This window comes from Mycteria americana, chromosome 24 (assembly GCF_035582795.1).
Source record: "Mycteria americana isolate JAX WOST 10 ecotype Jacksonville Zoo and Gardens chromosome 24, USCA_MyAme_1.0, whole genome shotgun sequence".
In the NCBI taxonomy this organism is placed as follows: Eukaryota; Metazoa; Chordata; class Aves; order Ciconiiformes; family Ciconiidae; genus Mycteria; species Mycteria americana.
Window position 1 is genome coordinate 4,255,255 of NC_134388.1, and position 26,136 is coordinate 4,281,390.

At 40.5% G+C, this 26,136-nt stretch overlaps 1 protein-coding gene across 3 annotated transcripts in view; it reads right to left on the minus strand.

The window, feature by feature from the left end:
* CPAMD8 (C3 and PZP like alpha-2-macroglobulin domain containing 8) overlaps positions 1-26,136 on the minus strand; it is a 64,653-nt gene that overhangs the window by 35,039 nt on the left and 3,478 nt on the right. Inside the window, exons 1-20 of one of the 3 annotated variants that reach the window (XM_075524185.1) lie at positions 22,269-22,456; positions 19,848-19,999; positions 18,553-18,575; positions 15,971-16,136; positions 15,780-15,832; positions 15,317-15,334; positions 14,273-14,327; positions 14,023-14,136; positions 13,110-13,194; positions 12,701-12,809; positions 11,997-12,224; positions 11,656-11,826; positions 11,149-11,277; positions 8,677-8,866; positions 7,217-7,389; positions 6,958-7,107; positions 6,683-6,844; positions 5,132-5,274; positions 4,053-4,118; positions 583-814 (exon numbers count right to left, since the gene is read on the minus strand). In XM_075524185.1, the coding sequence (XP_075380300.1) occupies positions 583-814; positions 4,053-4,118; positions 5,132-5,274; positions 6,683-6,844; positions 6,958-7,107; positions 7,217-7,389; positions 8,677-8,866; positions 11,149-11,277; positions 11,656-11,826; positions 11,997-12,224; positions 12,701-12,809; positions 13,110-13,194; positions 14,023-14,136; positions 14,273-14,327; positions 15,317-15,334; positions 15,780-15,832; positions 15,971-16,136; positions 18,553-18,575; positions 19,848-19,999; positions 22,269-22,351 (2,502 nt within the window). In that variant the 5' untranslated portion in view covers positions 22,352-22,456. Of the gene's footprint in view, positions 1-582; positions 815-4,052; positions 4,119-5,131; positions 5,275-6,682; positions 6,845-6,957; positions 7,108-7,216; positions 7,390-8,676; positions 8,867-11,148; positions 11,278-11,655; positions 11,827-11,996; positions 12,225-12,700; positions 12,810-13,109; positions 13,195-14,022; positions 14,137-14,272; positions 14,328-14,858; positions 14,990-15,316; positions 15,335-15,779; positions 15,833-15,970; positions 16,137-18,552; positions 18,576-19,847; positions 20,000-22,268; positions 22,457-26,136 lie in introns of those variants that run through there. The other 2 variants (XM_075524184.1, XM_075524186.1) reach the window with 2 other exon arrangements.

Below are 26,136 nucleotides of genomic sequence, written 5' to 3' on the forward strand. Positions count from 1 at the left end.
CAGCTGCAAAACCAACTGGTATATGTGAAAAATCTGAAAACTACAAAATGCTTAATAAAATCATAGGATGCACAGATTATTCATTCTTCAAAACTTCTAGTAGTATATTTGACTGACAGCATTATTTTCAGCTCAACAATTCTACAAGTAGTTCCGAATGATACTACTGGAGCTAGACGGATAATGAGTTTGAGAAGAAAACACCTAGGGAGACAGGATTTCTTGGGGAAAAAAAAAGAGTTACTTCAAAATTAGCTGTTTCCAGCAGCTTTCTGATTATGAAAGAAGTTCTTCTCTGTGGTTCAGCATAAGCTTCCTAATTGTCTTCCCTACATATTTGTATTTCTGAAGTGTTGCAAGACACTTCAGACTACTACAGTTGTTTCAAGCTAAAAGTAAATAAAGCAATGACATTTATTCATATTGAAAAGCAATATTTTTATCTTGTTCAAGGCATTTATGCTGAGCTTATCACTACATTATCCCTATACGTTATCTACTGTAACTTGTAGATCACTTAGGAAATTCTGATGATAAAACAGAATTTAGTAACTTAGCAACAGGAAGAAAGAGGGCTGTTACCTCTACACAGACAGCTAAGTAATTGTAGACAGTCAACGGGATTTTGGTCTGTTCTCCCCGGATGACATGGTATGGCAAGGTGAAATCAATGAAGAAAGGTTTAAATGTCTTCAGTTCTGTTTGACCGGCAATGCCCAACCCCTTCTCTTCAGACAGACCCACAGCTTCAGTTATCCATGTAGTGATGGAGTCTGGCACTTCCACGTGCAGCTGTGCTTCTCCCGATATATTACTACCAAAGAGAACAAGGAATAACATGGGTTAATCAAGATTAATGAAATGCTTTTGAATGAAGCTAAAGCACACAGAGCCAAACATTTTGGGGAATTCCCTCCAGATCCAAACTTACAACATAGCATCAGTGTCTGCTTTGAACAACAGCTTATAAAAGGCCCAATATTTTCTATCAGGGTTTTTTTTTGAGACCTATGCACATTTATAAGGAGCAGAACAGCAAGCAGTTGCTTCTGCAAAACAGTCTAACATACAAATTCTTACTGGATTAAAAGCTTTGCAGGCATTTGCAGCCTCATTATAGAGTCACTTTTCTTAGACACAAATGTTTGCACTAAGTCAGAAAAAAAGAAAAGAAAAGAAAGAATCCTAGGCTGAGGTCCTGGATAAAACCAGTTCAGCAATAATTTATTTAACAGCTAGTGAAATAAAAGTAATTTTTGTTGGAACCCATCATCCTTGTGTACATTGCCACATTGCAGACTCTGCTTGAACATAAGGGCAAATGAGAAATTTTCCAGACACCAAGTTCAGCAACTGCTTGTCCAGGGGAGCATATTTTGATTCAGAAACATTTTGGTTGGTTGGTTTTTGGAATGCCTGACTCAGAGAATTTCCAAAAACATAATTTTCTTCCAATGAGGATGGAAACTAATTATTAAAAATCAAATTTATATTCGGAGTATTTAGCTTTACTGTGCATACCACAACAGGATATCATAAACCTGGTATCCTCTTCCATGCTTTATAATAATAGAAATTCAATTTTGTTCTGCAGACTTTGCTATTTCCCTCCTGCAAAGCAGCTTTGGCCTTGCCTGGAACAGAAAACATTTCCTCTAAAGCAAGAACAAAAGCTATTTCATGGCTCAACTGGCAGGATGATTGGTGCAGTTATGAGTACACCCTAAGGTTGTTTTCTCTCAAGTTCTTATTTATTCCCCAGAGCTTGATACACATGCTGCTAGCTCTGTAATCTTTTGAGAGCAATGTGCATCTTAGTTGGCATGGAAAACGAGAAAGCAAGATCTTCAGAATAAGCTCTGCGAGTCTGCAGCATAGCACACTGTCTTTCAACACTGCAATACTGCCTGATTCACATCCAGGACAAACTGAAGGATTGCGCTTTCACTGCTTTTCAACTGAAGGCTATTCACATTTTAGGCACCAACGAGGTATCTCTACTTTCATCGTCTAAATCAACTGTTTGTAATCTTCAATGAGCCTAAGCTATTGTAACTGTCAGTAACTAAGCAGCATATCATGTACTGGTCTGTGTATTTATATTACAGTAGGAAAAGGATTAAAACAAACATTTTGATGAAAAACTAGAGATCACTATGCCTTTGAATAGGCATGCTAGGTTTGGTCAGTCTCCAAGCACTCTGGCCAATGAATGTGGTTCCCCAGTTCACACTACAGAGCGGAGAGCCTGGGAAATGCACTTGGCTTGATAGCACCAAGTTATTTTAACTTCTTTTAAGCACACTGGTTTCTTAATATTTCGGTCTTCATCCTAAGTGGAGTTAGGTAGCTGGTACCTGCAATAAACTTCAGTCCTGAAGAGTAAGCAGAAGGGTGTCCTAGCTGCAGAACTGGCAGTATTCCAGTCTGTTTAACCGGACAATTTGTTGCAGCTGATGTTCTTTCCACTGGGATTTCAGCCCATAACCAGCATTAACATTATTTTCACACATGAGGGCACTTACTCTTCTGGGCAGGGGGCCAAAGTACACACACATTTCCAGCCATCAGACCCTCCATCCAGGCTCTAGGAATTTTTAGAATTGGTTTGGGAAGTTGACATTAGGCTTTTGTTTCTTTTTTGAGGACTGTATATTATAATTATAAATGGTAGAAGAAAAAAAAATTTCTTAACGTTCAAGACAGTGGAAATCAAGGAATGCTCAACTCAGTTGTTTCTAATGAAATGAAGTGGAGAAAATGCAATCCGCAACTTTTTATTCCACCCTCTCCCACTTTCAATTAACTGCCCCTGCTTGCTGAGGCCCAAACGGGCACTTCTGGAATTCTTTGTGTATTTCTACAAGGCATATTTCATGCTCAATTGAACAGATTTGAATACACTTGCTGCAAGTTCCTGTCAAATTTAATTTATAGTCATTTATTGAAAATGAAGTTTACTTGCAAACCTGGAGAAGCCTTTTAATAATTGCTTCAAATTATCCTAGATGTACTGTTCTGGGAGACATTAGTTATCTGTTTATTCATTTTTTTAGTTCCAGTTGTACCAGGTGGAAACCATGATTTATTGGGCAGTAAATTAAGGTTTGGGGGAGATGCTCTTACATCAGATGAAAGAGAAAGAAAGGCTCTGTGCAATTTAAAAAGCGATCAATATAGAATACTCACCAGTGCATGGTTAGGCTATACCAGCATTTATAGAAGCAGCTATTCTGCCTCCATCTCCTCATACATTACTCTGGGATCATTTTCCCACTAAAGCATACGCAGCAATTGATGCTAGAATAGGGGTGGAAAGGAAGAAAAACACTAGCACTCACTGAAGGTGATATTTCTGGATTACCCTAGGGCCCAAACACAAATCCAGACCCAGTTCATCCCCCGCTGTAAAGGGACACCAGCACTTCTGAGGGATTGGGTCTTGCCTCTTGACTGTGAACTCTAGCAAGATTTCCAACTACCCTTTGCTCTCTTAAGTGGTACATAGAATTCTGGTTCATATGACGATTTTCGCATAGAGCTAGAAGTGCATCATCACTTTATATCTTACAGTCCCTTTTTATTGCAAGAGCAGTCTGACTTGCATTTATTGTGAGGCAAGCTTATGCAAAAAAGTAGTTCCTCACAGTAGTTAATCACCGCAAACCTATATCCTCACTTGCTCTTCAGTAACTTGTTGATACACCCTTTCCATAAGTGAGTAAAACCTAGAAATGTGTTAAACCAAACCATTGCTCCTTTTCTTCCCTGAAGATACTCCTCTGCTTGCGACACCGTGGTGCATTACACATGGGTTGCAATGTAGTCACAACTGACAGGTTCAACTTGAAGTAAGTGAATATGCTTCAAGACTAGATGAAATGTTACAAAGAAAGATTATTGATTAAAGTAGCAATGACGAAAAGCAACCACAACCACATCAAAATATCAGAATGCCAATGTAACTCCAGTAGGTTTTAAAGAGCTTTGTTTTCTGCAGTTGAAGAGGACACAACCCTCTGGATATACTTAAGGGAATTCCCTATCAATACCTGACATTGAGGCAGTGCCAAATCCATGTTTCAGGAAAGAAGGTTCTTTTTCTCTTCTCTGCTCTGCTAGAACAAGAAATAAGTCCTTGGCAATGAATTCTTTTAATAAGACGGTCGTAACAGTAACTGATAAATCAGTGTTATCACCTGAATGCAGCTCACATGACCAACCAGAACTCTAGCTAGCATAGTATCATAAAAAAGTGAATAGGTGTATCATTCAGAACACAAATTACATGGTCTTTCCAAATGATCCCATTGTGCACACACACATCAAACAGTCTGGAGACATAAATAAGAATCTAAAAAAAAAAAAAAAGATAATCCTAAAAACTAGTTTAAATAATATAATCTAAAAAAATAAAGGTTTTATGATCCAAATTCTTTCACCAAACAGAATCAAAGGGAGCATACAGAGTATGTGTCTTCCCATGATACCATGATATAGCCTTACTAATAGCAGTTACTACAATCGCTACTTTATATTCCCCTCCGTTTCTTCTCTTGGAATTGTCTTGATCTCTAATATTTTCCTAATTTGTTCCATTTTTCTACACCTGTGATGCTTCACTATCTTTTTCTTAACTAACTTCCAAAACTTACTCTGCTAAGAGAGGCTACCAGGTGGTTCAGAATACAAAGGGAAGGCACATCCTCAGTTTGCAGCATTAGTCATGGTACTTCACAACTTTTCCTTCCTGCAGTCCCTCATTTTATTTATTTTGACCACCAGCTGAATGGTCAAAATAACGAGCAATGAGCACCTCTGCAAACCAAGGGCTAGCTTGCAAGTATTGAGAAGCAACTAATTCACAGAAAAATGAGATATGCAAAGAGTTTCAAATGATCCTTTTGAAGAATATTACTTTGCATTTTTCCAGAATTAATTTAAATTTAACAAAGTAGTGTCAGTTATAGGTTTTGTTAGGTCTATCAAGACAACAGAAGAGAGTTTCCCAACACCACCTTGTCTAAACCAAGCAATGTCCTGGGCATGGAGGTGGGAAACAGCTGAGAATATAGGAAAAAAAAAAAAGCTAAGTATCATAGACAATATGCATTACAACAAAAAATGTTACCTTGGTGCTATTTTAGAATGCATTGTAGCCACCAATGTCCCAGTATGCGGCTGAAAAGCTGGGACAGCCTCATCCGTGTACATGCCTCCATTCTGTCTGTGGTTTAAGCTGACTATATCAGTCATTACAACCAAGCCAGTTTCCTAGACAATAAAAATGAAGACCACAAAACAAAAACCAGCAAGAAAAAAAAGAAGAAGAATTAAACATGTACCAACAAAAACTTTTCTGAATAGAATCCCCCAACCCTATTCCAACATTTATGGGGTAAATTTCAATTGAAACTTGAGGATTTTTTAAAACTTTATATAAAAATGACTGTTAATGTGAAAATATGTAGGCACTTTATAGGCAGAGGTTTTACAAGAAAGCTCTTGTTTGCTTGGAAAATGCATTTAAACTAGTATCTAACATTACTGGGCATGTGTAACTGTCAGGCAGCTACAGGTGAAAAATGATTACACATATTTTTCCCCTAGAATATTACATTACAGCTTTTTACCCTTCCTAAAAGTTTCCAGTGTGTTCTGCTGCAGTTAGCAGGCAGCTCTCACATCAGACATCACCAATTATGCACTACCAGGAATGCCAAGCAAAATGGAAACTGTCCACACAGCTTCACAGTAAAAATACAGAATTCATAAGAAAGCTGCCTGCCAGCTCTGTCCCCTAAATGCACTTATTCATAAGAGACAGCAGCTCCCCGACACTAAAGGGAGTTTGAGCTTTGTTCTCTTTATATACACATGCATTTATTACAAATCAGGTATACAGCAATGCATACATACCAACTATTAACATATGTATCTTTTCCTGAGAGTTTACACCTCTTAGTAAGAAAAAAAAAGCATCAGAACAAAAGCCCCAACAGATCCCAGGGAGAAAAGAAGCAGTGACTCCTGCAGCAGTGGATAGCAATGAGGATTTAGAGTTTATGATCAAGAGATTGAGGCATTGGGGGAATATGTGGAAGCCTATGGGGTTTAAGACAGCACAATAGAACAATTTAGCTAAAATTGCAGAAAAGACAAAGAATGAAGAGACAGGATCAGGGTAATCTGATCAAGGATACAAAGAAAACATTACTGATCTTTCACACAGATGGCCACAGAAGCTAGCAGAACTGGGGCAGGAAAGAAGTTTAAAGGATTTCCACAGGACAGAGAGTCTAAAAGGGAAGAGGCTATAAGGAAAAACTCATGTTCCACCTTCCTTCCCTCTCAAAGTGACTGCAGAAGAGATCTGCATGCTCACCCATGCCTGGAGGAACCTTCTGGTGCCCTGTCTGATTCTCCAGAGCATCAGCATGAATTCCTTCACCCAACAGGATTATCTGGCCCTCTCATCAAGACTGGCCAAAATCAAAGCACATTTCTCCAATATCTTTGCTGGAACACTGTACTCTCTGTTCTTGGAAACTACTTTCCAGCCTACCCCCTGGAGAAACAGCTCTGATGTGAAAAAAATAATGGCCTATGGAGCTGAAAATTATCCTGCAAACATGAAAGTAAAAAAGACACTCCATAGAGAAGCGAGTCTGATTCTTCCTACTGTAAACGCGAAGCGAGCATCCTTGGTGATGTCCCAGTGCCAGGGAAAGACAGAAGATCTACGGCGTCTACGTGAGGACATGCCTGGCCACCAGAAGTGCCCTTCTTCCTTTGGAGTTCCAAAAGCATCAGATACATCATATTCTGCAAGCTCTTGAAAAACCTGCAGGGAAAGGGAAGAGACTGTTGTCTTTAGGTATAAAGGCTACTTACTAAAGGTAAAGTGCAGGTAGCAGTATTAAGAAAAAGACATCAGTGCCTTAAGCTTCCTTTTACCTGACTGGCTGTCAGCTGAAAACCTGTCTTCAGCAAATAGACGCTCTTATCCACAGTGGCAATGCAGACGCAGCTTGATTTTGCAGCTCTGACCTTGATGTTCACAACATCACCAGGTCTGGTCTCATTTGCTGAGAGAGCCACTGCAACCTAGGAATTTAACATTAAATCCCATTATCTCGACTCATAATCAGCAGACAAAACTACAAAGAGTAACAAGACACCACCCCCTCCTCTCCACTAGCTACATTGCCAATACCTGATTTTCAAAGGAAGACTTCACAGTGAACTGCAGGCTGTCTGTAACCCCTTCTCCGTTCTCCCTGACGTAATACACCAGAAGACGGCCCAAGGGAGCCATGTTGTGAACTACTGAGAACCGGAGGAATGTCATGCAGACTTCAACCTCTGCTGCAGGGATACTGGTAGGTGCTAAAAAATAAATTGTAAAAAGGACAGTGTTGTTATCAATTATCACTCTCTTCCTGCCCCATCCAAATGCTGCGAAGCACAGAACTCTCCACCCAGGACTTGCATCCTTCCCTTGTTCCTGTTGCACACGTTCTTCTTGAACTCGGAATCTTTTCCCTTCCTTTTTCCTTGTGTAAGCTGATAGGCAATTAGCACCCATAACATAATGAGCAGTATCGAGAAGGTGGATAGAGAATGACTACCCAGTGTTTTTCCTGACATAAAATCAAGGAAATTATATATAATTAAGCTATCAAGCCATTTAAAATAAACAAAAGAGGGTATCTATTGCTGCAGAACGCTGCCGAGAGAAAAAGTATAAATGGGTTTGAAAAAGGATTATGCAGATTATAGAGCATCGTTTCACTAGCAGCAGTTAAATAGAATCATAGAATGGTTTGGGTTGGAAGGGACCTTCAAGGATCATCCCTGTTGCAGGCAGGGACATCTTTCACTAGATCAGGTTGCTCAAAGCCCCATCCAACCTGACCTTGAACACTTCCAATGATGGAGCAACCACAATGTCTCTGGGACACACGTAAATACAACAGCTCAGAACCAACCTTCAGTGCAAAAAGTTGTTAAAAATTCTTAAACCACTGATCACCAGAAGCTGGGTGGGTACATCTAGGGAAATTTCTTTTACTTTTCCCCTAACTATCTGAAAGTGGCTGCTATTGCAGACATGTCACTAGGATAGACAGACTTTTCCTTTGGCAGCTGTTGTATGCATCTTCTCAAGCATGCCATTCTTTATCCCCCTGTTCCCTGAATTCACCAGATTTGTATCTTTCTGTTATTCCTTGTACAAACTAGGAGTGCGCACTTCATTTCCCTTCCCCATGCTAACTGCATGATCTTCTCCTTTAGCCTGATCCATACTATCAGTCCATCTGATGTCCTCTTCCTAGCTTAAGTTCAACCAGCTTAGTAAATTGCCCCAGCCCCATCATACACTTCCCTACCACTCAGCTGATCCCAAGCCAAGCATATTAAGAAAGACTAGAGTTTTCTTAACAGAAAGACTACAGAAAGACTAGAGAAAACTGTCCAAGAGTTATCCCTCTTGGAGAAATTTATCTTTTTTCTCTATGACTATGTGTGCAATGGACATCACTATTTTTCTTGCACAAAATTATTCTACACCCTTTAAAGAGCATCAAATTCAAAAAAGAGGATACTTAGGTTTGTGGAAAGGTTGTTTTTCCCAGAAAATAGGGGCGAGTTTGCATTTCTGATGCTAGCTACCTGTTCCTGGGAAGTGTGTGATATCAACGTTCTTCTCAAAGGGAAAGGTGGCTCTTTTGCTCCTCTGCTGGGTGATGTTACTGGGCTGCAGTCCTGAAAGGACAATGTTGCCTCGCGATGCCACTTCATAATGTAGAGTGAAGTTGCAAGGACATGTGGACTTCACTGCAATCCAAGCCTCCTCTCCTACCTGCACCCAGAGACAGAAAAGCAAAAGATCTGGTCTGTTACAATGCATGCTTTTTATTTATAAAGCACAGAAATCTATTTGGGTTTCAGTCCACAAGAGATGTGACCCCTCTCCTAAGAAATGTATGCATCGAAAAGTATATTACATTAGCACTGTTTTCATGGACTTTCTTCACAATAAAAAGGGGCCTGCATTCAGCTTGTCACTCCCTGCAAATCTAAGAGGAGAATGGGCTGGGGGGTTGTATGCATTAATGAAAACAATAAAGGAATCTCTGGAATCCTGAAAGTTAAGCCTTTTGGCAGAGAGCTGCTGTCAGAATTGGTTGAATTTTAGACACCCCTTCAGTAGTCCAGCCCAAAAAAGAAAGAGATGGGTTGGGGGTGGGAAGAGATGTGCGTTTGATAGTCTTTGCAGTTTAATCGAGATTGTACGTGGTGATTACTTTCATATGGCAAATACTAATTCAAACATAACCAATGTAGCATGAAATTACTGGGAATAGATCTGAGGGAAAATGCTTTCACATTACACAAGTCTTGACATTAATTTGCAAGTCTGGTACTCAAGGAGCTGTCAAAGACATGAATAAACGAGAAGAGCTGCTTTTTCCTGGGTAAACTCATCTGATGTCTACAATAGGCTTCAGAGCAGCACACTGACTTCCTGCACTTTTTGTGCACTGAAGCCCTATACCCAGAGGTACTCGCTAAGTACCAAATCCCCTGGAGACAAAATCCCCCAAATACTGCCAATCCCAACAGAATAGATATCAGTGCTCAGTCACAGGATTAGGACTGGGTAATGTCTGGCTGAGTAATAAGCCTTCTGTGGAGCAGCCGACTTTCCTAGGAACACAAACTTCTTGCTTCTGGGATACGAGGAGCAGCTAACACTTGTATTAAGTAGGATTTCTTCAGCAACTTCCACTCCTGATCCTCCTGCCATTTAAAGCACAGCAATGCCCAACTAAGACTGTTAAGGCTGAATAGCAATGCTAAATCCCAATGAAATCTTTTGAAAAACCTCTTTCTTCAGCACTAACAGTGTTATCTTTCCAGAATGTACATATGGTACAAACCAAAATGGCAAGGACTTGAACACAAGGAGCTGCTAATGGTTAAATACAGTGAGAATGCCACAGAGTCCAAGAAGTGCCTCGTGACATTACATATTTGAAGTATTAAGAATTCCCCAGTGCAAATGATGAAACAATTCATTAAAAAATGAATGTAGCTAATTGGAACACCCAGTAAGAGCTGGCAAAGCAGGGAAACAGTTCCCACATCAGCTGGTCACCCAACTCCTAGCTTTCCCACAGAAGAATTAGTTCTAATCAGGTTATAATAAGAACAATGTGTTCAGATTAGCAGTGCATAATCCCCTTTCCATACCTCAGGAAACTTGTAAAAGATTAATTAGCCATTAAACTACCATGAAATGCAATGATAAAAAAAATGCTCTTATTCAAAGAGTCTGAAACCAACCTGACGGATCTGCTGATAATAGAAATCTAAGTGTATATATTGCCAAAACCCACTTTTTTTTTTTTTTTTTTTCCACAAAGCAATATGCAGACCCCCAGAGCATCTTCTTGGGTAGAGAACAAACCCTAAACAACTCTCAGTAAAACAATATGTGACAGAAATCACGGTTAAATCAGATCTCCCCTTTAGAAGAGAGATCATGACAACTTTTATATGGAAGGACTACATTTTTAGAGAGGCTCCAACAAAAACTACAAAAGAAAACAAGATAACTATGTTCATAGTTCGATAACTGAAGACTAAACAGATCCAGCTGAGATTTAAACTAGAACTTCTAGTGAGACTACATAGCCCTAATTTGAATCTTTAGGAATTAAGCTACTCCCACTAACTTCACTTCCAATCTTTCAGCATTTGTTGACCTGAACTAAAGCATGTCATTTTCACCAAACGATTCATATGTGAATGTTACTGGAGGTGCACAGAACACACATTCAAATATTAAATACTTAATTGTTATCAGTGCCTATATCCACCCTCTCTCCCTTGTCCCCCCAACACAAAGGAGAAGGAGATGCTGCACAAAGCATCAAAGGCACTTTGCTTAGAACTGCGTGCAGCCCACATTGAACAGTTCTTTGGTGGCTGAAGTGCAGCTACTTCAACCTTTGTAGTGGAAACAATAAACAGTCCAGGATCCCAGAAACAGAAATAGCTAGAAATATTTAATTAGAACAAAGTACTTTAAGACAAGAAATGCAGTTGCTGCCATGATGGAATATGAAGCCAACATACCTGGAAAGGTTTGTCTGGTGCCTGGAGCTGGATGTGACACTTGCTGGGCGAGTACCAGCTACTGATGGACAAGTAGTTTGGCAGATATTGATCCCCAGACGGTTTCCCATCAATCGCTGTCACTTTGGTCTTAACAAAAGTTACATCTTAATGTTATGCATGCATAGAAAGCCTCATTTGTACTCTCTTCTTACCCTGTATCCCCATCTCCCATTTTATACTTTCCAGCTGTTCATGACTTGTCATCTTTACATAGCAACAGTACTCTCCAAATATTGGACCCTTACTACTGTGTTAAGCTGTATTTGGAGAAGCATCTTTTCATTATGGTTATCAACATCAGTCCTATTGGCAGCAAGAAACAAAGCAAGTGTTTGCTGCATTCAAATCAAGAGGTTGAAGCTAAAAGGCACTGATTTCCTGTTTGTAGCACTGATTTATAAAGTGCAGGTTTGACAAGATTAGTTACATTAAAGCCTGCTAATCCTATAAAGAGCTTTCACCCACCTCCAGCCAGACATATTGGGCAGCTGTAGGGATGGAGGGGATTTCAAACTCCACCAGGCCATTTCTTGATACCAGTTCACTTGTATAAACGTTGTCCTTTGGTGTGAGTTCAGCTTTAATTCGGATAGTGACTCTGTCAGCTGGACTTCCATCAGGATAAGTGACTTCTACCTACAAAGTGTTTCATTTATAGAACAACGGGTTTTACATTATAGGCAATTCCAGTCAATGACAGAAACAGCAGGTGGGAAAAACACACCAGAACATGGTGTAACATCCTGGGATCAAGTCAGTATAACCTTCTATCAGCCACATGTCAGTGTCTCTACTTTTAATCTTACCTTTCCTTTGTAAGGCAGTCCAGGTTTGAACTGTTTTCTGGTATCCTTGGAGTACTTGATATCAATCAGCTGTTTCTGAACAGGTGTTGAGTCATCAAATGTAACCTGCTTGCTCCCATCAGAGCTGATCACTGTGGCCCAGATATTGACTGTGCCTCGAAAATGTTCCGGAACATCAGCTGGCATCATGTCTTTTACACACACATTGAAAACAGCAGAGCCATCAATCTACAAAGTGCGTTGGGGAAAAGAAACATAAGTTTACGTTCACATTCAAAAAGTGTCTAGAAGCCAAATCTAAAGTGTAGGCACTTGATAGGAGTTTGCAGCAGTATTTTTAAAGGATGCGGAGTGGAGGGAATTAATTGGGGAGCGGGTGACGGAAGGAGGAAAGAAAGCAAGTTTCATTTTCCTCCCTTATCCATAGTCTGGACTAGCTCTGTCACAGTCCCTCATTCTCATGTTCTCCTCAGCCCCATATGATCTAAAACTAGATTAATACTACACCAACAAATTCTCATCCCCCCAAATCATAAACATATCATGTAAAAATATGTAATATTTTTATTATGCTGGACCCAATTATCACATTTATTCATTTATTTTCTGACCTCCTATCAGTAACATAAAATAGAGCTGTGTTATTAATTTCAAAGAGTGCAGATCAGGCATTTTATCACAGCTGACTCAATGGTCTCCCTCACCTGGGTGGTCTTGAGGACAGGGTGTCCCACTTCATGCCTGTAGTACCCTACGCCATTTATAGTCATATTAACAATTAACTTTCCTGTCACTGGTTTTCCAAATGTATATCTGAAATGGAAAGAAGATAATGAATAACTTCCAGCTGTTTTCTGCTTTCCTGATTATATCAAGGCTAGTACCATGTGACCTGCACGTCTAGAAAACAGAAAAAAAAATATCACAGAAGGTTTTCCAGCTTGTTATTGTTAACATGTTTTATGAAGGCTCTTACATAGGAAAGCTTCTGACGATGACCAGAAATCATGTGAAAAGTCTGCAGCAGATGAGATCCAAGCTCCAGTGACTGCACCATCCTGTGGCTGTACTACAACCCATAGTAATGAAACTTGATTTGGGACATGCTCCTACCTGGCATGGACAGTTCCTTGTTCGCACAGTGAAAGGTCACGAATGTAGCGAGGAGGGTCAATCAGCAACTCAAACTTTGGTAATACTACAATGAAAAGAAATAAAACAATCTTTTCAAGGAGATCTTACTGCCCAGATTATAGCAAAAGCATACACAGCTCTGACAAGATCACTGCTTATGGTCGGATGAGGGCAGTGTAGCTAATATCAGGCAGGACAGCACTCAGCAGAGAAAGAATCAACAAAAGTAGCAAACCAAGACCATCACGGCAAGATGACCTTAGCAACACACCCTTAGATTTTGACTTCTTTTCAGAGGGATCTGTGTTCCAGGATTTGAGCCCAAGCTTTTTCTCTTAGATACATGGTAAAGAGGAGAACTCGCTACTGACTCCTCCACAATGCGTTGGGAATAGAGCTATGGTATTAGCAGTTGTCAGTGTCTATAAATGCTTGTGTAATCAGGTCAGATGCCATAGATGGTGTGCTGGGTGTAACAATGCCCACCTTTCATCAAACAGAGGGACTTTGAGACTGAAAAGGGGGGTAGCAAAAAAAGAATTCAGAATTCCAAGAAGGGCTCTGGGAAAGGAAGGAAAGCACTGACAGACTCAAAGCATCTTGAAGAGTTTTCCAAAGCAAAATTAAATCTTTCTTACATGAATAAATCATGCAGTATGACACTCCATTTCAGGTCCTTTACTTTATGAAGTGTGGAGGACATGAACAAAGGGCTTGGTTAAGTTTTAAGTGTCTATATCCCTGAAGTACATAGTCTCTAAAGAATTTTTCCTCGTGACATTTTAAATGCATTATTTCTTAGGTGTTTCATCTCAAGTAAAAACATTGCATAATGTTTTGTTCTTCCAAATGTGCTTCAATTATAGTCAAAGTTGATTTGGATACAACTCACCGTATTTCTGAACTTCAAAGGATTTGTTGTATGTGTGCCCCTGCATTTCAGCAAAGATGAGCCATTCACCAAACACTGGCTGATCAGACAAAGGAAAGCTCATATTTACAATACCTGAAAAAGGAAACAACATACTGTGAACTGTGTCACTCATCAGCCTTTGTCAAGATTTACTGAACACAACTCAGTATAAGCAGAAGCAAAGGCAAGTAACAGTACACTGAGAAAAAAAAAAAAATCCAATACTTACCACAACAAAATGGCTTCAAATTGCTCCACTCTATCATACGGGACCCCCGAGGATCCTGCATAGTGGTTTAGGAATGAGAAACATCACAGTGAAAATGAATATCACCAATACATTTAACTCAGTTTGCAACAAAGAACTTCATTTTGTAATACATACACTTCACTAACAGCTTGAATGTAACTAACATCTGTCAAAAATTTTCTGAAGATACTTTACCGGGGAGTATTTGCTTTCTAAAATTCAGTACTCATTTAAGGGCACTGCTTCTACAGCCAATGCACACAAGCAAGCACTGTCAAGTGGCAGATCTTCCATCTGTCTTAAGACACCTATTTTGGATGGGATGAACTGGCCTCTGAAGACACTTTCTTTCTATTCACAGAGGGAGCTGTACAACTAGCAAGACAATTTTTAGATGACAAAGTCAGATGAAATTAATCCCACTGTTTTTGTCAGCATTAAATCTGTGACTGAATGCAAACAAGAGAAGAGGGTGAATTCTTCTGCTTGCTGACAGCTAAAGAAAACACATGGTTTAAAAAAAAAAAAAAAAAAAGACTAGACACAGAAGGAACCTCTCATTCACCTCATAAGGAAGAAGACAGGAGCACCCTTTCCTTGCCATGAATTTCTATTGTCCACTATCATAATGTTTGGGTGCAGAGATGAGATTGGCCCTGCTATATCAGCCCAGCCAGATGAAGGATAGGAGTGTGTCTGCATTGAAAAGAAGGGAGAAATTGAGTGGGACTGTTACATTTATAAACCCCAGTGAAACTAGCCAATTCTTCTCAGACTGAAAAATGGGAATGGATTTCTGAAACTGAAGAAGTAGAAAACAAGTATATTTGTCGGTGATAACAAAAAAGCAAGACACAAAGATCAGTTAAAGACACAGGGATGCAGATAATGGCATAGGTTACAGTTGGGAATGGCCATAATGGACTTGAAAAGGTACAGACGTGTGACTTGTTCCTCTTAAGGCTACAAGAATCTTGTGCCTCTACAGGAGACATGCTAGATGACTGGCAGACAGATACTCACCACCACATAAGCTTCAATCTGAAAGAAAAGAAAAAAAAAAAGAATAAAACTTGTGATGAACTCCTGAGTCGACATAAGCAAGTTATGATGCACAAAGTGACAAAGTTTAAACATCTCTTCTTTGGTAAGAGTAGCCTGAGAAACATACATGCATTCACACATCTAACTGGAAAAGTAGTACTTTGTGCATTACCTAAATAGAGAGCAAGTCTCTGAAAATTCTAATTGCTTTGGCATAGTTACATTGTATTTGCTAGCACTACAAAAGTGTGTATTCTTCTTCAACAGTAATGTGACCAAATGAAAAAAAAACTAAATTGTAAACAACAACAAGCAATCACAAGATATGCCACAAGATCAAGAAATCCCATTATATTTCTGCATAAATGTACATTAGAATAAAATACAGGCTGCCATGTATTCCATCATATTTTACAGTGTGAAAGAAAACAGTTTTCTTTACCCTGTCATTGACTGGTCTCAAGTCAGAAGTCACCATAAAGAGGTTTATCAACACTAAAAAAGGAAAAAAGGAATTTTATTAGTCATCACAGCTGACACCGAACAGAGTATCTCATCCCAGAATCTACTCTTGAAAAAATGTTTTGCTTAAAAGCAGCCCTAGCATCTGGCAAGTTCTCCAAGTCACTTTACCTTTCTGCTTGGGTTTATAGACAGGTTTATCAGTCTGGATGAACACTGATGATCCTTTGCTATCAATGGTTACTGTGGTATAGTTATGAAAAATGTAGCCACCTTCTGCTAGATGCCGGTTGCCCCAGACTTTTAGATGTGCTTGTCCACGAAGTCCTGAAGGCACCTAGAAAGTAGACCACGAGGTGAGGAAGACACAGAAAAGCCTTTGAGCTTTCTGGGGAATATAATTGTCACTGAAGTGAGCAAAGAGCAGCCACCTGCTGCATTTCAGTGTAACTATGTGTTAGTAATAAAAAGAAAATGAAGAACATACTAGATCTTTTACAATGTATAAACTTCAAAGGAGGCAAAGTCATGCTAAAAACACGGCAGGAAATTCTCTCCTACCCTTTCTTTATCGCTCAAGCAAAGTGATATTTGATCTACATGTGCAGCTTTCAGTAAAGAAGGTGTGTTACATGGGGAAATCAACCATGCTGTGGAAGACATGGCTCTACCGATAGATAAAAAACCCCACAAAAAATACCAAAACATACATGTTTGCACATTTTCAACCAGTTGCTCAGAGAAATAGAAGACTTTTAAAATTATGTCAAATTAAAAATTACAAAGTAACAAATCTGATAATGCAGAAATATTATGATAATAGGTCATAATTTGAGAGTGAAAAAAATAAACCAAAATCAGCAATGACACTGCAGATTTTACTCAATAGTGAGTTACAGTCTTTGGATAAAGAAATCTATATCATTTGGTATAACTGCTGATGTTCCCTATTACATAGGTCTGTATTATACCTTCTTGAAACGAACAGAATAGATACTTGTGTATTAGCCCAGTAAAGGGGGGGGAAGTATCAAAGCCTTTCTAGTACCTAGTTCCCAGACACAGTTTAACTACTGGCAGGACAGACCAGTATCAACATCAGCCATAGAGTAATTACAGGGAAGGCAAAGAAAACTCTGGGGTATGCCACCAAGGCAGAGGAGATCCAATCAGTCGTGACAGACCATCACCAAGCTAGTTAGACCTCTGTAAATCAAAGGCTTTAATTTACTTTTAGGCCAATGATAACGTAGATGATGCAGTAGGTGCAGTGAAGGCATCTATGCTGTGCTACAGTAGTACAACAGAACTGTTCCCAAATACCTGGATCCACTGCAAAGAAAACAGACCGTTTTTCTTATGGCTCATTCAGACACGACCAGCTTCAGTCAAGAGCCAGCGATGCAATATGGAGGGTTTTTTCCCAGGGTCATATGCTACAGTGATTAATCTAGCAGATTAGTCACGACTAGCTAGACCAGAAGCACGTCACAATTTAATATTTATATGATTTGTTCCACCCATTTACCTCCCATCAGAGGTGACAAATCCAAAGCAAGTCCTGACTAAGTTAAGAGATCCAACACTTTTAAGACTTGTTCTTCAGTCCTGTCTTCCTACATTTGAAGTAATAATCTTCCATGGCAAATCACCAAACATAATGCACTTCGTCCAGTTCCAAATGTTTTGATGGTGCTTAATCAACAACAAGACTGAAAACTCATATTGCTTTGAATTTACATCCCAGTTTTCAAATATCTAGGAAGATGGATGGAGATAAAGGTCCTGTACCAGCATGGAAGCACAGCCAAATTGTCTCACAGAAACCATGAGAATGGCTTCATTTTTCTCTGTATGGTATCACTTAGTCCTACATACAGCATAAACTAAATTACTTCTTTCAATGAACAGTGAACTCTGAACTGGTAGCATTTAGCTCACTCCTTGGCATGAGGAAGGATAACTCACACAAGGTGCAAAGCAGGGGAGATCTTTCAGAGGGTATCTTTCTGCTGTAAGAATGACTACTTTTCACTGCACCCCACATCTCCAGTATCCTAGGGATTCAAACAAAGCCAGATATTGCTTTAAAAAGTGTGATTTACTAAGGTAAGCATATGTAATTTCTTTTTAATGGCTACTGGAACTCTCTGCCAGAATTGTATTTTAGTTCATCATCATTTCACTCCACTACAAATCCTCTTTGGAAATAAAAAGTTGTTCTCGTTCCCTCCATCTCTTTAGTATGGCTAAGCTTCACTTTATGGACTATGCTGGTGGCAAAAATATTACTAATGCCAAAGGCTAACATGCAGACAAAACTGGTGAAAGCCTATGTTTTTTAAATAGTATAGTAGTACCAGAATAACTAGCAGAGACACAATGTTCAATAACCTGCCATTTCTATGGACTTCTGTGGCCTGTCCAATGCTCCACGTCACTTACATAGCAATATGTACTGCCATTTTTATAAAATAATCACAACATAGAACTTTATGTTGAGCAATGAGCCACGGATTCAGCCACTGATTTTCTTCAGTGGTGTAAGGGCCTGACAGATGAGCTGTGATGGATTAAGCTTTGTTCTTTTCACTCTCCACTCTTCCTCTTGCGAAGGTTGCTTCCTCCTTAGCGTGTGCACCAGAATGTGACCTGTATTTGTGCCACAGCTGCTCAGAGAGCAATGCCTGATGTGGTTGAAGGCAAGTCCCTCATGTTTTCATCAAAAACACCTTAAAAGAATTGACACTCACCTTCAGTTTAATTGTTCCTTTATCTAAAAAAGAGAGAGAGAGAGAGAGAGAGATTACTCTTCTCAAGCTAAGGCACTAAAGTTTTAGACATTTGCAGCTGAGTGAAAGGAGACCCCACATGTCACAGAGCTGCTAACTGCAATACCCCTTCATTATGATTTCACCTGAAGTAATCTTCCTGCATTGTGTAAAATAATCTGCAGGATGAGCCAAGTCAGACCTAGTAGAGTTCTCCAAAATAAACTTGGTCCACATTTATTTACAATTTTTGCCCAAGGTAAACTGCAAAGTGCTCTATGGTTAGAGAGTACCAGCAAGGCTGAGGTTTCAGCACAGGGCATCCTATGCTTACAGAAGTATTTTGCTGTAAAAAGGGCCTGGCCTCTTTTGGGACTTGAATAATTCTCAAAACAAACACTCATAGAATCTATTTTGATTGCTGGATACAGCCATACCTAAGATTTCTCTTTAGCATATGTTGTCCACATGTGTAAGCATCACTCCCTTTGAATTACTTAGCAATTGTCGGCCAATTTCAAAGACGACAAGGGGAGGATAAAACCAGAGACAATCTGTTCCAAGAAAGGAAATGGCTTTTATATAACTCCCAGTTTTTACACACAGAAGGGTTAAAACATGATGGTTAAAGAGCCTGATTCCCTGAGCCTTGTCTACATTACAGCTTACACCACTACTAGCAGCAGTAGAACAGTGCTACTGGACTTCATTTTCACTAATGTAAATTCATTCAGTATTAAGTTGGACATAATCAAACCACTTTTTGTCTTTACACACAGGACAGAGAGGTATCTGTCTTGGATTTCAAAGACTTATCCGACTGCACAAATATTACCACCTCTCTCAGCAATACTCAGTCCTGAAGATGGGGAGATTGCATTTCCAGCACTTATTTTAAAATAAGGGTAGAAGATTATGATGTTGTAGATTTCACATTTTTCTTCAAAGTTAACTTATCTTATTCCTTATACAGCTCCCCAGTGTCAAACATTCAGGTTTCAAAAGGAAAGATATTCACTATAAAACTCTTGAATATCAATTACCCAGGGTCTTTGTATGTCTTGGTGTTCCAAAATTATCGGCCTTGGATGTTTGAGATCACATACATCAAAACCACATTAGCACAATCAGCTGAGAATGCTTAGCAGTAGTCAGTGAATTAAATATTAGTTTGGTTCCAGTTCCATTATCACCTAAAGCAATTCTCCAAGATACTGATGTGCTCCCACAGCACCTCGACTTATAAACCAGTTAAGTTCAGAATAACAGGAACTTACCCAGAACAGTTCCATGGCCTCGTGACACAGTTTCTCCTTTGACTACTAACTGAATCTGGACTGTTGTCTCCTTGACAGTGTTAAAGATGGTTACGCTTATAGCTTCCTCAACCCCAGATCGGAAAACAGAAGGTGCTGCAATCAAATAGCCCCTGAGGAGCAAAATTGGAAGTGGACGGTCAAGAACAGCAACAAGAGTGTGATCTTTATTTGTAAGCCACTTTATGTATATCAAAAGGAAAAGAACAGACTACTATAACATATTTGCCCCTGTAGGGTCACATTTGTCTGAGCCTATATCTAATATGCATAAAATGAACACAGAACACATGTAGAAACGAACAGAGCCTAAGTGGCTTACAAATCCTTAGTATTTAAACAAAAACAATAATACTGATGTTTATTGCATATATATTATATAAATTTATTTATATATTATATATAAACAAACTAAATATACAACTAGCTAATCATAAAAAGTCTGAAGTTCATGAAAGAATAAGGAGGTACCTGAACCTCCAGTAGACCTTTGTAGATAATGCTTTGTTTTGAAACCATTTAGATACTTCTGACATTTTTGCCTCAATTATTTTTCATGGCTCCACTTTCCTAGTTCAACTTGATATATACAAAAAGAATTGACTCTTAGTGCTGATACTCAGCACTTTCTAAAGGTCAGGCTCATATACATACATGTAACATGTCTAAACTTCCAATTTATACAGAAGCAGCCCAGAAACTGCAGTTACAAGATTGGGCTCCAATTCTCAGTTCTGCTACCACTTTTTTGTTCAAACAATTATATCCTGCAACTTTCAAAACCCCAGCAAAAAGGAATTATTTTAGCCGGCACACACACAGTTTTAAAGCCACCCTAGACGACCTCCCATACATACTACAATCCTTGTGTTTCTGAATGGAATCTGTACCATTCCTCTGCGCTGAATGGCACCATGCCATGAACTTGTCAACTCAAAGCATTACAGACTCTGAGCTCTTTGATACGTTGGGCTGTAAGCAACACATTTACATTCTCTTCATGACACACCTTTCTGGGTTTTTTTCTACCCAAAAGGATTTTTTAAAATGAGGCAATTCCTCACATGACTCTTTAAGCCCAATTTCTCAGTCCATGCCTTTCTACAGTTCCATGAGCCAGGTTGCTTTAGTTCATGATTAATTATCACTTTGGGATGAGGATGATGGTGTTTTACAGCCCCCAAGTCATCTTTTATCAAATTCCAACCCCATGTTTCTCTCTCAGCAGGCCTCATTGCCATGGAGATCCCATTACCCCCAAAGGAAGTTCAGATCTCTGTGGCATTTGAGTTAAATTGCATGGGGTACTTGCAGATTCAAAACCTTATGGTTGCCAGGTTTGAAAGTTCATCAGAACGATAATAAATAACAATAAAAAGTTACTACTTAGCCTGCAAATTCTTGGTAAGAAAGACATAGCTGATCTAGTTGCAGAGGGAGAAAGAGTACCATCTGCATCCAGTATGAAATGATTAGATTCAAACTGTCACATAAGCACAGCACTCCAGTGCCATATGTGAAGCACATGTATTCACATTGTTCTAAATTGCTGCAACTCTTTCTGAAGTATCAGTCCACTGATACGGCTATTTAATTCACTTAATAATTGGCATTTTATTATTAAATATTTAACTTGGCAATTAAACAGTTAACTTGACAGTGACCGGACAGATCCTTTAAGCACATTTGACTAACAGCTCTGTCAGGTTATACCAAAACTTGGCAGAACGTGAAATATTTTCTAGTAAGCAAGTGAAAATAAGTTCTCCATGGCACTCAGTTAATGCAGCTATTCACGATGTTGACGGGCTATAATAAGCTAGGGATAAAGAACAAAGTAAACCTTAATCAAAGTCAACCTAAACACACTGGAACGAGCTGTGGATTCAATTTCTAAAAGCCAGAGAACTTTCCCCGCATGATTTTCCCCACAAGAATGCTTCACATGCTCTTCGGGAGCAACCAACATTACCTTCAGCTATCCCAAGCACAACAGCAGCCCCTGCGCAACACCCCGGATTCCTTAAATAATTGTTTGCAGATAAAAGCTTTGCAGCCGCTCGCTGGAGGAGCTAGAGGCAGGTATTTCTAAGGAGGCTTTCTTCTTTTTTTTTTCCCCCCCTTTCCCTGTGCTATGCACTTTTGCACCGGCGAGTACAAACGTGCTGCTCGGCTCGGGAACCGCCGCAGCTCGCCTCCCCGACCCCAGCCCCTCGAGGGGACTTTTCGAAGGCTTTGTTAAGTGACTGGTGCAGCCACTCCCGGAGCTCCTCGCAGAGCAGAGGGGTTCGTCCCCCCCGCCACCCTTTACGGGGAGGCTGCCCGCGGGCCGACGAGGGTCCTCGCCCGCCGCAGGGTGCGCGACCTCCTCCCGGTACTTACTGTCTCTCTCGGGGCTGGGCTGCGCTCAGGCTGCAGAGCGTCAGGAGGACCCCCCAGGCGCAGCCGGGCTCCGTGCGGGGCATGGTGCTCCGGAGCCCCAGGCCACGGCGCTCTCCGCGGGCAGGAGAAGCCTTTTGTTCCCGGCGAGCGCAGCCCGAGCTTCCCCGCCGCCCCGCTCCCGGGCTCGGCTCCCCGGTGCCTCTGGCCGCCGCCCCCGCCGCGTCCCCGCCCCCGGGCCGCCCCCTCCTGGCCCCGGTGCCCGCTCGGCTCCGGCCCCGGCTCTTTGTCTGCGGCTCCCCGCCTGCTCCTGACAGCGTGCACCGGGGGAGGGGGCCAGGCCCCACACCTCCGCCTCTCGGCCCCGGGCAGCAGCCTGCCCCCGCCCGGTCCCAGGTGCGCTGCCCGCCCGGCGCCAGGCCCCGGCCCCGGCGGGTTCCCGGCTCCAGCCACCGCTCCTCACCGTCACCATCCTCTCTGCAGCCCTGACAGACTAGCCCGGCCGGCCTTCTTCCCTGAGGGCTGCTACGGCATCGGCTCCTCTTCTACCGAGCCCGACCAGCCCCGGGAGACCACCTGCCCGAGCTCTCTGCCTTCCTCCTCGAGTCGCTGAAGGTGCCGGTGTGCCTTGCAGACACAAGAGCTGCAAACGCTTAGGTTCCTAAAGGTCCCATCAACTTGGACCAGGGCACAGCACCCCCTGCATGGGCCAGTCCCATTAACTGAGCCTTTGCACTCCGAGGCACTCCACTGAGCGCTGCCAAAGAACTGCTTTCCAACTCAAAATCCAGCGCCGGGACGGATGCTACTCCATCCTCCTCCATCCCTAGGCCCTAATCTATCCATCTCCATCCCTCTGTCCCAGCCAGTGGTTACAGGGGCTTGAGACAGGAGGGGGAGCTCTCACTACACCAGTCTGAAGAAGAGGGTGCAGCCTAAGAGTAGAGCTTACACAGATCAGGGAAAAGCATCTCCGAAGCAACAGCAGAGATTCAAGGTGACGGAATAAACGCCATGCCTCACAGCGATGGATTAAACGCTGCATATGGATACCAAGGAATGATTTCTCCGATCCTTGCTGGAGACAACCCACGATCCCAGATGTGCTTCAACAGAGCTGAACTCTCCCTCCAGGAATAAATGAAAACCCTCAACGCAGGTAGTTTGAGTCGTATTTTTTTTCCCCCCAACACTACAGACCTGGCTTAAGGTAAACTACTAGGAGAACAGAAAAACAATTATGAAATACTATTTTTTTTCTCAGTGAGCTCCGTTATTTGAACCTCAGCTCCATTTCTTCTAAAAATCACTTATATGGAGCCCAGCATTTTATTTAGCAAAAATACAAATTTGTATCCAAAAGTCAACTCGATAGTATACCAAAGGCCCTTTCCTCTAGCTTCTGACAAGAAAACCGCAAATCAAGTTGCTAAAGCTGCTCAACTTTAAAAATTATTTTTCTCCCTCTTAAAATTATTTCGATCACCATATATTTTAGCAGTATCATTACTAGCTAACATTTTCTGCAAGTCAGTCCATTCCCTAAGAATACAAAGTCATCAAGAGGAGTGAGTTTCCCTGACTACTTCAGCAATAGGACTTCAGAGGCTGATCAGTCCCATAGCCAGGAGAGCAACAAAATGGTGCCTAAATTTTTATCTTGTTTGAAACCAACACTAATTTTAATATGACTTCTCTTAAAAATAAATAAATAAAATCATTAACTCAGTAGCTTTTTGATAAATACAGAGTATCTTCAGTAATGGATAACACTGCTAGATGTGGCTACATTTTCCTACCTAAACCTATCTTAAATCAGCCTTGTCTTATTTTTGTGGAGAGGCATAACAAGTTTAGAAGAAGAGGGAACAGATTTTGTCAAATTTAAAAAAAAAAAAAAAAAAAAAGAGAGAGAAAAGCCAGGCTACAGCTTTTAAAAGTATGCCTCACCTGAAAATTCTTTATACCAGACAACTTAAACAACAGTCTCACATCAAAAGGACTCTCTATTTCGCAAGGCTCGTTACAGTTTTTAGGATTGGACACAACAGTTAAAATCACAGCCAAGCAGGTTTAGGTTTTAAAGAAATCACCTATTTAAACCACTCTTCTTACATCAACAATCCTTTACTAGTGTTTGTCTACAGATCCTGTCTTAAGACTTGCCCTAATTGTCAAGAGCAAGGTAGAGAATTGAAGGAGTTTTATTCAATACACTAAGAACATCAGAATTATGCTCTCACTACTGAACAAGAAGTTTTAAAGATTGTTCACCACCTTGGGAAAGGTTATTTTTATTTATTCTTAATGGGATTTTTCTAGCTCTAGCTCATCTGTGGGAGGAGTTGCAGAATGTCTTGGAGCAGCTTTCAGTTTTTAATATTATGTAAGCTGAATCCACTTCGCTTGCTGCTGTGCTATTTAAGCACAACTGCTCCTCTCCTGCTCACTTCATTGCTCATGTATCTTCACATGACAAAACAACGCTACGAGAGCTACCAAGGGACTCTTTTGTTTGCCCAAAATTGAAGACACGTGCAAGAAAGCATGAAGTCAAAAAGAGGCCCTCCTAACACATCTTTCCTCTCCATCTTTAAAGTATATAGGGCTTTTCCTCTGATCTCCCATTCCTCAGAAATGTATAACTGTACTCAAATGGCACTGTTCTTGTACTAGGGGTTGTATTGGCTATGTACTAGCTTGTACTGGCTGTGAAGGTCAAGGATAGAAGTGAGGCAGTAGCTGTAAGAACAGGTAATGTATTTTGTTAGATTCTGTTAATTAAAGACATTAACACTCTCCACAAACCTTGCACTAGTATTCTTTGGGTGATGTCAGTTCAACTGACATGACACTGGTTTTACATGGAATTAAGTATAATGCCTGCCATTCAGATTTTTTAAGAGCTGTATTTTTCTACAAACGTTTTGCTAGAGCATTAGCTTTATCTTTCTCCGTACTAAATGCAACTATGGCGCAGTTGAGATCAACATTTACTTGCACCAACTCTGACAAACGTAGGTCGCACTTCAGTTTATGATACTCTTAATAAAACAACTCTGTTTTATAACACAGCTCAGCCTTTGAAACTTGACTAGAAATGGAAATAGCTGGATTGTCTAAATTTAAAAGAGTGGATCCTTCCTTACTGTTGCATTCTCCTTCAGTTTATTCAAACTCATTCAAACTCTAGAACCATAGAGGTCATTTCCCAAGCAAACCAGCTAGGCTTTATGAGAAGCAACTTATTAGAAAGTACATTGAAGTGGGAATGTTTTGGTGGTTTTTTTGGGTTTGGTTTTTTGGTGGTTTGGGGTTTTTTGTGGGTTTTTTGGTTGTTTTTTTTTTTTAATTGAGACAAACCAAAACATGCAAAGATAAAGCAAAATTTGGTAATTCCAAATTCTTTTTCAGCTTCATCATATTCTCAGATACATCCACAGAACCCTGTATGCCTCAATATTTTCCTGTCTGCAAAGGAGCAATACTAATGTTAGTCTCATTCCTAAGGGTAACACTTAATACCATGTTGGAATCCTTTGATTAAAGACAATAAGGAGGCAAAATGAAAACGAAGCACCTCTGCTGTTCTCATGGTATAGCAGCCTATACTGATGTACAACACAGCAGCAATCAAAACAATAGTCCTGCAGAGATCAGGTATGTTTTGGGTGAAACAGCATCATGCTTTCAAAAAAATAATTATCTCTACATTTAATCCATACCTCTCTATAGAGCAGACCCACAAATGGCTCCTTACAGACTCATGCCTGAAATCTGTGGGGTATGTACCAAAAAACCCACAAAGTGCCACTGGACATCCATTCTGTAGTCATCCACATTTTATCTTTGAAAAAGCTCTGCGTATGGA